The following is a 13783-nucleotide window of genomic DNA, read 5'->3' as shown; positions in this document are numbered from 1 at the left end:
GCTTTCACTCAAAAAGATGTGGAATCACTGCTCTCATCTCTTCTTCCAGCTTGGTGCATTTTCATATCTTTGGTGGCATCCGTTAGTCTCGTGAGACCATGGATCTGTGCCTGGAAAGTCTACTGGAGTCTCTTCTCCAGGGCACAGGCCTGGGCAAGGTTGTATGAGAGACCGGCAGCTGCCCATGCTCCAAGTCTCCCCTCTCCACGACACCGATGTTGTCCAAGGGAAGGGTAAGGGCCGATACAGCTTGGCACCAGTGACATCGCAGGAGTTGCCTGAACGAGGTTGAAGACAACATCAGGCTGCCTTAGGGACTCCAGCTCCGGATTTGTCCTCAGAGTTTACTCCCGAAGCCTTTCCCATGAGCCTACCACAAGGCTACAAAGGTTTGAAATCAGAGTTTTCCCTCTCTTAATTGGGCTGCCTTCCCAGGCTGACGAGCTCCATCTACCCGAAGCACTGGTTTTAAGGCACCAGGACCTGCCTTTGCCCCTTCTCCTGTCAATAGAAACAGTTCCGCTGGGCTTAGAGGCTAAGCCACACGAGAAGGCCAGGGTATAATATCTTTATATCAGAGTTTAAATAAAATGTGCAAGTGCAACATAGAAATGTGGTTTATTGTGATATTAACAAAAGCTCAGGTCAAACATACAAAGTTCCAAGAGCATATCAGTTAATGCTATTTCAATGATCTGTAGTCAGTACTGTGAGCGTATGTGTTTATGAACAAGGAAGATTTATTAATTGAAACCACAGGCTTCATAAATCATTTCATGAATCATACCTCCTAAACTAATGCAGGCACACATGGAAACTACTGAACCATTTGTGGACGAAGCAGAAGGGCCCTGTGGGTGACAAGGCTTTCTCATTAAAATGGCTGTGCAATAAGACAGAAAGCTTTGCCCTGATATTTCTAATGCATGGAATAAGAAGGAGAGCAGCGAGGTGAGGGTCACAGAGCAAGCTGATGGAGTTCCTGAGGGAAGCACTGGGGCAGGATAGTGATGAGCATTGCTGGAGGATCCAATGGTGTTACAGAGAGGAAAGATCTTAAGCACGATAGGAATTAGTCATTGTTTTGTACTGGTAAGCATGACAGGATGAAGTACTTATATTTCCTTTCCCACAATCCTTGAAGGGTGCTGATCTTTTTCCTTGTTTTGCATTTGTCGGGGCATTTTCCCTCTTCTCAAGGAATGTTTAGTCAACAAAAGGCCCAGAGAGATGAAATGCAGGAAGAAGGCAAAGAAATGCAGATGTTGCTATCAGTTTGTCCTATAGAGCAGGAGCTATGAGCTGGAGTATTGTCTACCCATGTCTTCCTTTTCACATTCAGTGCCTTTGACTGAAGTGAGTGGAAGTGATTATTCGATGGTATTGATTATCGATTGGTGAATATATTCCTACACAGGTAGAGTAAGGGCCCAGAGATGAATACTACCTCCAAAACCACACCATAAACTTAATTTCCAGAAGTTTTGGTAGGTTATATTTTATTACAGAAGTAGACATTTAAATAAAATATTTGCTAACTCTAACCTCCTTCAAAATGCTCCATCCTGTATAACAATAATGAGCTGAGAGTTACCTTCATTACCTGAAAGGAATTATGATCCTAAAGCTGATCACATGCAGATTTGTACAGTAGCAGGCAAAGCAAAGGACAAGTTCACAGATGGGTGATTTTTGGCCTTCATTCCTTAAGCAATGTATATTTAAATAATTGAGCAATTGTTAAAATCGGAGTCAAAAATCAGTTTTATAACAAGAAAAACAATGTATATGAAGACATTTGGTGGTGCAAAAACAAATATAAAAAGGCAATTAAGATATTGTTAAAAATTTCAACATCTTCATTTCTCAGTTTTGTGAAGTACAGTGCTGGAATTTCGAAAGAAGTCACACAACAATATTGTACTTTGAGTTCATGCTGTTTGGCCTGGTTCCTTCGTTGGGTGCAGATGATTCCAGTAAATGGGTGTTTGTTTCGTTACCTGGAGCCACCGCATCCTCTCTGAAAACAACAAAAGATTCAAGTACCACATATTTACAATAAGTACGAATGTTTCACAATGCCGGCCACACTCACTCTAGAGCTCTGGTGTTGTCTGTGTGGTGTTTGCATGTTCTCTCTGTTTCCCCAAGTGTTTTGGATTCTTCCCAAAGATGTTAGCTAACAGGTTACTGCAAATTGCCCCTAGTTTAGGGGGGGGGGGGGTTAATGAATCCAAGTGGAGCTGTTGGGCATGTGAGGGGAAAAGGTTTATAAAGACGTAAATTGGGAATGAGACTAATTGGATAAAAAAAAAGTGAATCCAACTAGGATGATTTGTTCTATTAGTCAAAAATAAAAGTAACAAACATGCTGAAGATTTGCTGATTAAATCTAAAATCCTCTATTACTTTTGGCTATCCTTTAAATCTTGTTTTCAATTTGATCTCTCTTATTGACTCTTATCAGAACCATTATTAATTTTGAACAAATCAATGAAATCCCTCTAACATTCTTTGGTCTATGCAGCAAATCCAGTCCTTCAGTCACTGAGGTGAAGCCCCTCATTTTGATAGAGCCCTTGTACATGCCTTCCAATATCTTGTAAATGCAATGACATTCTTAGTAAAGTGAATTGAATGTAACATTCCAAATGGCGTTTGTTGATTATTTTCTGTAATGATTCCATAGAGCTTCCTGCTTTTATAATCTATACTCTGTCAACAAAGCCACAGATTCCATTTCCTGCTCCAGCTTTCTGCTCCCTTCAAACACTTGTGTGCATGTCTATCTGTTCCTGTATGGCCTTTAGAATGTAGCATTGTTCAGATCGGTTCTGCTCATTCTGCTACCGAAATATATTACCTGTATTGGCATTGGAGAAGGTCCAGAGGAGGTTCATGAGAATGATCCTGGGAATGGAAGGGTTAACGGATGAGGCTCTGGACCTATACCTACAGGAGTTTAGATAAAATGGGGAAGGGGAGGTTGAGTGGAATCTCATTGAAACCTATAAGATATTGAAATGCCTAGATAGAATGAACGTGGAGAGGGTATTTCCAATAGTGGGGCAGTCAAGGACTAGGGAGGCACAGCCTCAGAATACAAGGATCTCCCTTTGGAACAGAGGTGCAGTGCAATTTCTTTAGCCAGAGCATGGTGAATGTGTGGAATTCATTGTCACGAATGCCTGTGGGGTTCAAGTCACTGGGTATGCTTAAAGCAGAGGTTGATAGGTTCTTGATTAGTAATGGTGTATAAGGTTACGGGGAGGCAGGAGAATGGGGTTGAGAGGGAAAATAAACCAGTCATGATGGAATGTTGGAGCAGACTCGATTGGGTGAATGGCCTAATTCTATTCCTATGTCTTATGGCCTTTTATTTCTCTGCATTGCATTTCACCTTCTTATTTTACGGTTCCATTATCCTCATTTTTAAATACATTACCGAGTGTTCTGTCATTTGCAAACTTTGAACTGTAAACCGGTTCTAACAAAAAGGATCTGAGATAGGAAAGAGGACTGTTTATTAGGGAACGTGGCTTAAAGAGGAGTATGAACAAATATCCACAGGACAATTAAATTTGAATGCAAATTCCAAGCTGATGGCATGAATATAGATTTCTCCTCCCAGTTAAAAAAAAATTCCCACCCCCTCCCCTTTTCTTCTATTCCCCACTTGAGCCCCTTACCTCTTCACACCTGCCTATCACCTCCTCCTGGGTTCCCTCCTCCTTCCCTTTCCCCCATTGTCCACTCTCCTCTCCTATTAGAGAGGACTTAAATGATGAATAGTCTCTTCCCATTGTTTATTAGACCCCAACTTTTAAAATACTTCCATTTGATGGAAGAATATGGTGGCTGGAAGATAGCAACAATAGCTCAAGAGATTTAATGTGCTGAAGTGCCTCATCTTCCAGCTGTTAGAAAGAGGGGCATATAGCTTGATATACTGATGCCCACTGTCAGCTCCACAGTTACGCTTCTGGTGAATGATACTCCCTCTGGGAAACTGTCAGCTCCTCAGTTATGCTTCTGTTAAGGAACAGCTGTGCACAGTTTGGTTTGTTTCTATGCACACCTAAAACTTATTATAAATATACAACACAAATGAAAATTTGTGTCAAGTTCAAGAAATGCCTGACCCCCATTCTTTACAAAATGTGCCATTCCATTTTTTTTCCAGACTGGTATTGTTCCCAAACAGACACTAAACATTTTGCACCAAGTTTCTGCAATGGTTGTTACAGGACTAAACTAATTCATGATAGTGCTCAATGCATTCAAACCTCAAAAAAAAAACAGCTCAAGGTTCAGTAGTCTAAAACAAGTTGTTACATGGATGATTTGTCCTGGGCACTGCACAAAGATGAAATCACAAGAGTCTTTACCTTCTTACAAGGTTCAGGAGGTTTCCCCTGTTATCAAGCACTAACTTCCACAGGTGTACTATTAAATGTACCCTGACTGGTTGCATCGTGGTCTGGTATGGCTCTCTGAATACACAGGAAGACAAGAAACTGTATAGAGAGTGGTGGATTTTGTCCAATACATCATTGTTGCTCACCTCCCCACCATCAGCAGTATTTACATGAGGCAGGCACTCCCCAAATAGGCAAGGCCCTCCATCAAAGACGCCCACCACCCAGGTTCTGCCATCTTCTCACACCTATTCTCACAGCAAGTCTGTTGGGGTCATCTACTGTATCCAGTGCTCCCAGTGTGGCCTCCTGTATATCAGTGAGACCCAAAGTAGATTGGAAGACCTCTTCTCCAAGCACCTATGCTACATCTGCCAGAAAAAGTAGGATCTCCCAGTAGCCACCATTTCAATTCTATTTCCCATCCTACAATTCTATTTCTGACATGTCATTCCATGGCCTCCTCTACAGCTGCGATGAGGCCAGACTCAGGTTAGAGGAGCAACACTTCATATTCCGTCTGGTTAGCCTCCAACCTGATGGCATGAACATTGATTTCTCTAACTTCTGGTAATTGCCATCCCCCCATCCTCTCTTTCACCATTCCCCATTCATGTTTCCCCCTCACACGTATCTCCTTACCTGCTCATCACCTCCCTCTGGTGCTCCTCCTCCTTTCCTTTCTCCCATGGCCTTCTGTCCCCTCTTATCAGATTCCCCCTTCTCCAGACCTTTATCTCTTTCATTAATCAATTTCCTAGCTCTTTACTTCACTTCTCCCCTGTACCAGTTTCAACTATCACCTACTATCTTGTATTTCTTCCTCCCCGCCCCCCTCAACTTCTTATTCTGACTTCCCCTCTTTCTTTCCAGTCCTGATTAACAGTCTCAGCTGGAAACATCGGCTGTTTACTTTTTCCCATAGATGCTGCCTGGCCTGCTGAGTTCCTCCAGCAATTTGTGTGTGTTGTTTCTCACAGCTATCATTGGCAGGAAGAACAGAAGCCTAAAATTCCACACCACCAGGTTCAAGGACAGTTACTTCCTTTCAACCATTCAGTTTTTGAACCAACATGCACAACCCTAATCACTACCTTAGTAACAAAACACTTCGCACTACAAGGACTTTGTGAGTTTTATATATAATTGTGTTCTTTCTTGTATAATTCATTAAATGATGTAATTTATATTGTAATGTAAATGTTCTAGAGTGATGGTAAGGTTTATTTCTGCTGAAACAGTTTCAATTACTGTGTTCAGTCATACAAAAATAGTTCATAGATTTTATTCCCATACAGCTAAGCTGTCTGCCATCAGTTAAATAAAATAAATGAATCCATTGGCAGAGGCCTAAAGCTGTGTTGCTTTGACAACCAACCTTTGCACTGCCTTGTCCACAAATAAAGTATTAGTTTTAACATATGACATTATGATAGGATCACACTTCACAGTAGAAGCTCATGTATATTATTATAGCTTGGCCAATCCCTTCCAGCGGCCATGAAATTAATCTCATACCTCTGTTTTCTCTATGTTCCCATGACAGTGTCAATTATCTTTTGAAGGCTGGGATTAAATCTGCTTTTCAGACATTGCATTTCACATCACAACAGCTCAGAGTATAGAGAGATACAGGACAGAAACAGAGAGTGGTGAATCTGTGGAATTCTCTGCCACAGGAAACAGTTGAGGGTGGTTCATTGGCTATACTTAAGAGGAAGTTAGATATGGCCCTTGTGGCTAAAGGGATCAGGGGGTATGGAGAGAAAGCAGGTACAGGGTTCTGAGTTGGATGATCAGCCATGATCATACTGAATGGCGGTGCAGGCTCGAAGGGCCAAATGGCCTACTCCTGCAACTATTTTCTATGTTTCTATGTTTCTAAACAGGCCCTTCTTCCCAAGGAGTGTGCACCAATCATCAAGCACTGATCCTTACCCCAAGCCTATTCTGATCTATTTTATTCTCTCCATATTCCCATCATCTCTCCTCAGATGTTACCATGCACCTTCACACCAGGGTAACATACTGTGACCGATTAACATTGGCATATGGGAGGAAACCAGTGCACCTGGAAGATATCTATGTGCCCAAAGGGAGTTTGTGAAAATTCCACAAAGAAAACACCAGAGATTAGGATAGAGCTCATCTCACTGGTCCACGAGGCAGCAGTTCTGCTAACTGTGTCAATACGTCACTCAGCTCATAACATTAAAAATAACTCAGCATCTTTAAAAAAAAATTGTATCTGAACCCTCCAGTTACTAGCAATTCTACTGATTCCACTGATGTTTTTTTCATAATTATATCAAAACCTTTATTTTTTAAAGAGATCAAAAGAACTACAACTCTTGATATTTCATTGAATTTGGTATTCTTCATGTTGGTTGAGATAGTGAGCATAAAGAGTGATCATTATTGTTCAAAGTAGTTCCCCACACTTTTTCTGGATATCAATAAAAACATTTAATGTTCATTGGGCATAAATCCATCAAGTATCGTCTTAAAGTCCCTGTCAGTTTCAAACAATTCACTTGCTTTACTCCATATCAGATGAATGGTTGTGTAAATTACTCCAGAAAAGGATTAATGTAAATCTTTCAATGGGCCAAATTTGCTGGCACAATAACACTGAGTTAAAATGGTGCTGTGTAAAGTGTCTGGCAGGCAAGAGCATGTCTGTGAGTTGTGCGTCAGTACAATTTATACGATGATTGGTGGCACCTTGCTGTTATCCTCACAACACAAGGTTTCCCAGTGTGTTTGAAGAAGTTGCTGGCTTTGCACCAAAAAGCACAAGGTAAACTTCCTGCAGAAATTTAGGGCTGATGCTAAATAAATTGAGAACTGAACAATATATAATTTAGAACATCAGAAAGCTATAAAGAAAATAATTAAAACTACAGAGCCAAATTTCTAGACATAACATATTTTTAATGTTACTATTTAATTTCTTTCTTCCACTTTCTAGTTCCTCATCCTTTCATTCTTTCACTTTTCGTTCACTTTTTGTTTTTCTTCTTTTGAATCTACCTTGAATTTAATTCAGCCTACTTCTTTTTTATGCACAAGACTTTTAGTTCTGTAAGTCTCCAAGGTCCTAGACCAGGGGTTGGCAACCTTTACCACTGAAAGAGCCATTTGGACCCATTTCCCACAGAAAAGAAAACACTGGGAGCCACAAAACCCGTTTGACATTTAAAATGAAATAACACTGCATGCAATGTTTTTTTTTGCCTTTATGCTATGTATAACAAACTATAATGTGTTGCATTTATGAAATTGATGAACTCCTGCAGAGAAAACGAAATTACATTTCTGCATGCAACAAAATCATTTTGAAATCCGAAAAAAAGATGTTGGGTTGAAGATTACTCCATAGTTAGCCTACCTTGGATCGAAAAATTAAAAGAAATTGCGCACTGGCGGATGTCAGGCATTGGCAGTGGTGACGTATATTAATAGCGATAAAAAACAAGTTGTAGCGGTGTGCTACACGCAGGGCTAAAATAACGACACTGCAGTCAAAGATAACTTTATTCGAACTAAACAGCCTTGCTTTAAAGCCTCCTTCAACCCGTCCCCCATGGGGGCGGATGCTCCAAAAGACACGTACTCACAAACCCCCGTAGGCAATCTCCCTTAGCCGGAATGGTGGCTAATCGTGAGCCGGTTCGGATGTGCCAAGAAATGGGGTCGCCACAACGTTTTATTTAGATTGTACAAGATCACCATAATCTTCAAATTTTGAATTACATTTCAAAAACTAACAAACTACGGGGAGCCGCAGCACAGAGATGAAAGAGCCGCGGGTTGCCGACCCCTGTCCTAGACTGATGGACTAGATGTGGAGATGATGTTTCTCCTGGCTATGTTATCTAGAACCAGAGGTCACTGTCTCAAAATAGGTATCAGCCATTCAGAACAAAAGTAAAAAGTTTCTTCACCCAAGTAATAGTGAATACTTCAAAGTTTCCATGAGAGGATTCTCAGCCATGGATTACATTCAAGAAAAAGATCAATACATGTTTAGATATTAAGAGAATTGATGCAGATAAGTGATACTGAAGTGGAAGATCTGTCTTGATTTTATTCAATGGTAGAACAGACTCAAGGGGGTGAATGGCCAACTTATTTTTACAGAGTATGTCACATAATGCCTTGCTGCAGCAATACCCATTCTGGCCTAGAGCAGAGTGGCTGCTCTCCCCTTCCTTAGCCGGAACAACTGAGAGCAAACATAAATGTCCAAACCTCAACTCGTGTCCAATCTGTAATTCCTTGGTCTTCTTCCCATGATGAAGTAAATAGTATGCAACAATGGCAATCAGAATGAGAGCCACAAGAATACCAAACAGGGCTCCAACAATCACTCCAACCTCATTGTTCACTGTAAGGAAAAGTAATCATTGCTCAGAAAGGTAGATCAGATAGTATGTTACCCACAACAATATATATGGTTCGGTTTCATCTCTGTTTGATCAGATCCCAGTCTCTTTTCTCACAGCTGGTGGGATAGTTCATTTTCAGGTACTCTAAAGATCGCAATCTACTTACAACAGAAGGCAATCATTCAGCCCATTTTAGTGCATATCAGAGTTTCAACAACAATATGCATTGCTCTGATGTCCCTCGTGACAGAAAAACCAAAGGAAGTTCAGAAGAGCAATATCAAAGATTGGCAACAAATCAGATCGGGAGATTTTGGGGTACATAACCACAAATTTGTTCAAATATTCAATCTGCAAGAGGTACTTTAAAGAAGGAAAGAAAGAAAGATGAGCAGAGGTGGTTGGGGAAGAAACTCTAGGCCTTCAGCCCTTCACAGCTAAAGGCTTGGACAAATGGTGGAGGACTAAAATCTCTGATAGCCAAGAGGCCAAACTTGAACATGCACAGGCATCTCAAAGGGTTAAGGAGCTAAAAACATGGCAAACATGGTGGAGTTAAGGTCATAAAATGTTTTGAAAATAGGACTGTTTCATTGCTTCAGTAAACACATTATGATGGTGAGCAGGACTTGAGTTAATGACAGGATTCTGTGGAGCAGCATGGAGGGACAGAGAGATCTTGGGACCCATGTAAGTAGATCTCTCAAAGTTGCCTAGCGAGTTGATAGGGTGGTCAAGGAGGCCTATGATATGTTGCCCTTCATTAGTCAGAGGATTGTGTTCAAGAGCTGCAAGGTAATGTTGCAGATCTATAAAACTCTGGTTAGACCATGATTGGAGTATTGTGTACAGTTCTTGTCACCTCATCATAGGAAGGATGTAAAAGCTTTAGAGAGGGTGCAGGGGAGATTTATCAGGAATTTGCCTGGATTAAAGGAAAGGCTAGGGCTTTTCATTTTCAAATGAAGGAGGATGAGAGGTGATTTGATAAAGGTGTATAAGATGATAAGAGGGTTAGACTGAGCTGACAGCCAGTGCCTTTTTCCCAGGGTGGAAATGGCTAATGTGAGGAGAGTAATTTTAAGTGATTTGAGAAAAATATAGGAGGGATGTAGAGGTAGGTGCTTTGTTTTTACAGAGTGGTGAGTGTGTGGTACATACTGCCAGGTAGAGACAAATACATTAGGGAGATATAAATGACTCTTGGATAAGGACATGAATGAAAGAAAATTTGAGGGCTATGTAGGATGGAAGCATTAGGAAGCTCTTGGAGTAGGATAAAAGGTTGATGCAATATCATCTGTTGTGTGCTATGTTCTGTGTTGTATTGTCTGACAAGATGTGGGCTGTGGGGAGTAGAACAAGGGAAGCAAGTTGAAGCAACAAAGGTAGGTTTCAGGTGCATGTGGGTAGAGACAGAGATACAGCAGACTAGGATAAAAGTTACACAGTTGGGAGCAGGTCCGGAGTGATGGCACATGCATGTGTTCAGAGTTGGATATGACAATTTGAATAATGTTCACTCTTTGTAGTTGACAGGAATATATGACTAGTCAATAATTAGGGCCTTGGACCTGACGCCAAGGCTGACTGTCCCACTATTTAGCAGCAAATATCTCCTCATCCAGTACAGGCTGTTTCATTGTTTAAAGACTCCGTCTGTCCAGACTGGAGTAGTGGGATTGAGGGGGAGGGAGGGGGTGGCATTAAACAACATGTCAACAGCTGCAGGAAGTGGTAGATACAGCCCATCACAGGCAAAGTCCTCCCGCCTATAGAGCACACTTACAAGGAACATTGCCGCAAGAAAGCAGTATCCATCATTAAGGACCCCCACCATCCAGGCCATGTTCTCTTCTCGCTACTACCATCGGGCAGGAGGTATAGGAGTCCTAGGCCACACACCACTAGATTCAGGAACAGTTATTACCCTACAACCATCAGGCTCCTGAACCAGCGTGGATACCTTCACTCACCTCAACACTGAACTGATTCCACAAACTCTAGACTCACTATGAAGGACCCGACAGCTCATGTTCTCAGCATTATTTATTTATTTGCACAATTTGCCTACTTTTACCCATTGGTTGTTTGTCAGTCTTTGGTTATGCATAGTTTTCAAAAATTCTATATTTTCCTGTAAATGCCTGCAAGAAAATGAATCTCAGAGTAGTATATGGTAACATATAGGTATTTTGATAATAAATTTACTTTGACTTTGAATAAATCTTGTGGAGACTGATACTGTAGATTTCAATGCTGTTGCTGATGAGCTGCTTATAGTAGAAAAATGAACCACTGGCGACAGCGGAGACAAGATTCAAGGTGTGTCCTAAAATTGACCTTGAAATTCCACTAGTGTAATGGGATAATGATGGGAGAGGGCTGGAGCAGGATGGTGTTATTAATTAAAAACAGAAACTGATGATGGGTAGTTCACCTTTATCATAGCCACATAGTCTGCCATTTTTAAAAGCTCTTCTTCTGTCAATGTGACTGAGGTGTAAACTTAAATGGAGGGCATTGACTAAGGAGCTCTGAAATTTGGGAGGCTTCTACACATTCCAGAACTAACTTTAGAGAGTAAAGTCTGGAGTTGAGTAATAGTTTACAAGATATGGATGAAACACGCGGGGTATTTACAGAGGGCTAATGATGGAAGCATTCATGAATGGAGACTGAGAAACAGTTTGTCATAATGAGGATGAGATCAAAGGTGCAGGAGGATGAAAAATAGGTAGCATGATTTGTAGGTTTACAGGTGACACCAAAATTGGTGATGTCACGTTCAGTAAAGAAGGTTGTACAAGGTTACAATCAGATCTAGATTAAATAGGATGGCAAGAGGATGGTTGATGGAATTTAATTCGGACAAGTGCAAAGTGATGCATTTTGGGAAGTTAAACCAATGTGGTATATACAGTGAATGACAAGGATGTCAGGTTTTATTGAACAATAGAACTTTGGACTTCAAATACATGGTTCTTTGAAAGTGGCAATACGGTTAGACAGGATGCGTATGATATGCACTCAGCCATAGCATTAAGTGCAGGGGACGAGCTGTCACAATTATACAAGTCATTAAGGCACCATAGGAAGGAAGTTTTTAAGCTAGAGAGGGTGCAGAAAAGATTCACAGGCATGTTGCGTGGACTGGAGGGATTGATTTATAAGGAGAGTTTGGACCGGCTGAGACTGATTTCTCTGAGGCAAAGGAAGATGAGGGGTGACATTAGAGAAGATCATAAAATTATGAAGAACATTGATGGGGTAGATAATCCAAGCTTTTTTCATGGGGCGGGGGGGGGGAGGTTTCTAAAATGAGATGGGAAAGATTGAAAGGAGTTCTAAAATGCAAGGTTTTCACACAGAGGAATATACGGAATGAGCAACCAAAGAAGAGGGTAGCAGTAGCTACAATTACATTTTTAAAGACATTTGGTCATAGATAGAAAAGGTACCACCTGATATCAATCCCCAAATTCTCTATCTTTAGTTTGAATCTTGTAGATTAAATAATAATGAATTTCTAGATTAGCTTTTTCTTCACCTAAATTCTGTCAATTATATATGGGCACAATCGCCTGTCAAATGCCTCTTCTCCAAATCGAACAATATAACATCTTATTGCTTTAAAATGTCCCCAAGAGGTGCAATTAGATGAAAATAAATGCTAATTGAAAATGCTAAATAAATAGGTTTTAGGAAGAACATAGAAATGATAAATTTATGTAATTTCTGCCTACTGATAGCTTTGCATTGAAAACACCCAGCTATTATGATGAAATGTGCAGTTAAAAACCTTTTTGCTTCACAGAAGAGCTTGCTTCCTATTGTCAAAGGCTAAGAGCAATCTGGAGGAGTGTAATAAAAGAAGACTTCAATGCCAAACAAGTAAAGCAATATGGGAAAATTATAGTCGGTTTTATGATACATTATTTGTTGTATCTCTGAAGTAGTTCAGACATAGTAGAGATTCTCAGGAAAGAACCAAACAAGAGAAGATCTGCAGAAGCTGGAAATCCAAGCAACACACACAAAAGGCTGAAAGAACACAACAGGCCAGGCAGCATCGACGGAAAACAGTGCAGTCGATGCTGCCTGGCTTGCTAAGTTCCTCCAGCATTTTGTGTGTGATTCTCAGGAAAGGTTTAGTTTTCTGTGTTCCATCGATGCTTGGACTATTATTGACTATGAGCAGTTATGGTGCTAGTTTCAAAATTCGGGTAACCTCTGTGGAAAGGTACATAAATCAGTTTTTATTAATACAATTTTTATTATTATTATTTCTTTTTTCTTTCTTTTTGTATTTGCACAGTCTGTTGTTTTTTTTTGCACGTTGGTTGTTTGTCTGTCCTGTTGGATGTGGCCTTTCATTGATTCTATTGTTGTATTTACTGTAATTGCCCCCCAAAAAATATATCTTGGGGTTGTACATGGTGACATAACATAATGTATATGTACTTTGATAATACATTTACTTTGAACTTTCTAACTTTGACTGTGGACTGCTCAAACTCCTCCTAAAGGTACAAAGAATAGTACAACTAACAGGGAATATTTCATTCAGGTATTTCTGGGCAATTCATGCAGTGGTTACCTCTGTGGGATAGGGCTCAGAGCTCTGTTACGTAATGTTTTGGGGAAGGTATAACAGGCAACCCAAGAAGGTCTAGAACTTTGGGCCAATGGTACGCCTACCTCCGATGAAACTATTCTAAATGGGTCTTCAGGTACAATGCAGTGTTAACTGGGCTAACTGATGAGCAATTCCTTCATAGACTCCGATTTCCAAGCCCCTCATCACACAATATATGTGACATTGTATGGAAGAAATTCCATCATATTCTTTTGCCTGGGTTGACCTCTCCATGGAGGTTGAGATCACAGTGTTTCATGAGGTTCCTGTTCACTGGATCATTCCAGGCAGTTGAAACTGATTTACACTCTATTTTCTCAGTGTCTGATGGGTTA

The 13783-nt window shown here is 40.6% G+C and overlaps 1 protein-coding gene across 1 annotated transcript in view; it reads right to left on the bottom strand.

Annotated features, from left to right (window-relative positions):
* Positions 1–1588: 1588 nt before the first annotated feature.
* The window catches only part of LOC132385313 (V-set and immunoglobulin domain-containing protein 2-like), a 36581-nt gene continuing 24386 nt past the window's right edge, over positions 1589–13783 (bottom strand). The window contains exons 6-7 of the mRNA XM_059957333.1: positions 8673–8808; positions 1589–2020 (exon numbers count right to left, since the gene is read on the bottom strand). Coding sequence (XP_059813316.1) covers positions 1906–2020; positions 8673–8808 — 251 coding nt within the window. The 3' untranslated portion in view covers positions 1589–1905. The remainder of the gene's footprint in view (positions 2021–8672; positions 8809–13783) is intronic.

This window comes from Hypanus sabinus, chromosome X2 (assembly GCF_030144855.1).
Source record: "Hypanus sabinus isolate sHypSab1 chromosome X2, sHypSab1.hap1, whole genome shotgun sequence".
NCBI classification, from domain to species: domain Eukaryota; kingdom Metazoa; phylum Chordata; class Chondrichthyes; order Myliobatiformes; family Dasyatidae; genus Hypanus; species Hypanus sabinus.
The sequence above is the reverse complement of the archived record's forward strand: the minus strand, read 5'-3'. Positions and strand labels throughout refer to the sequence as shown.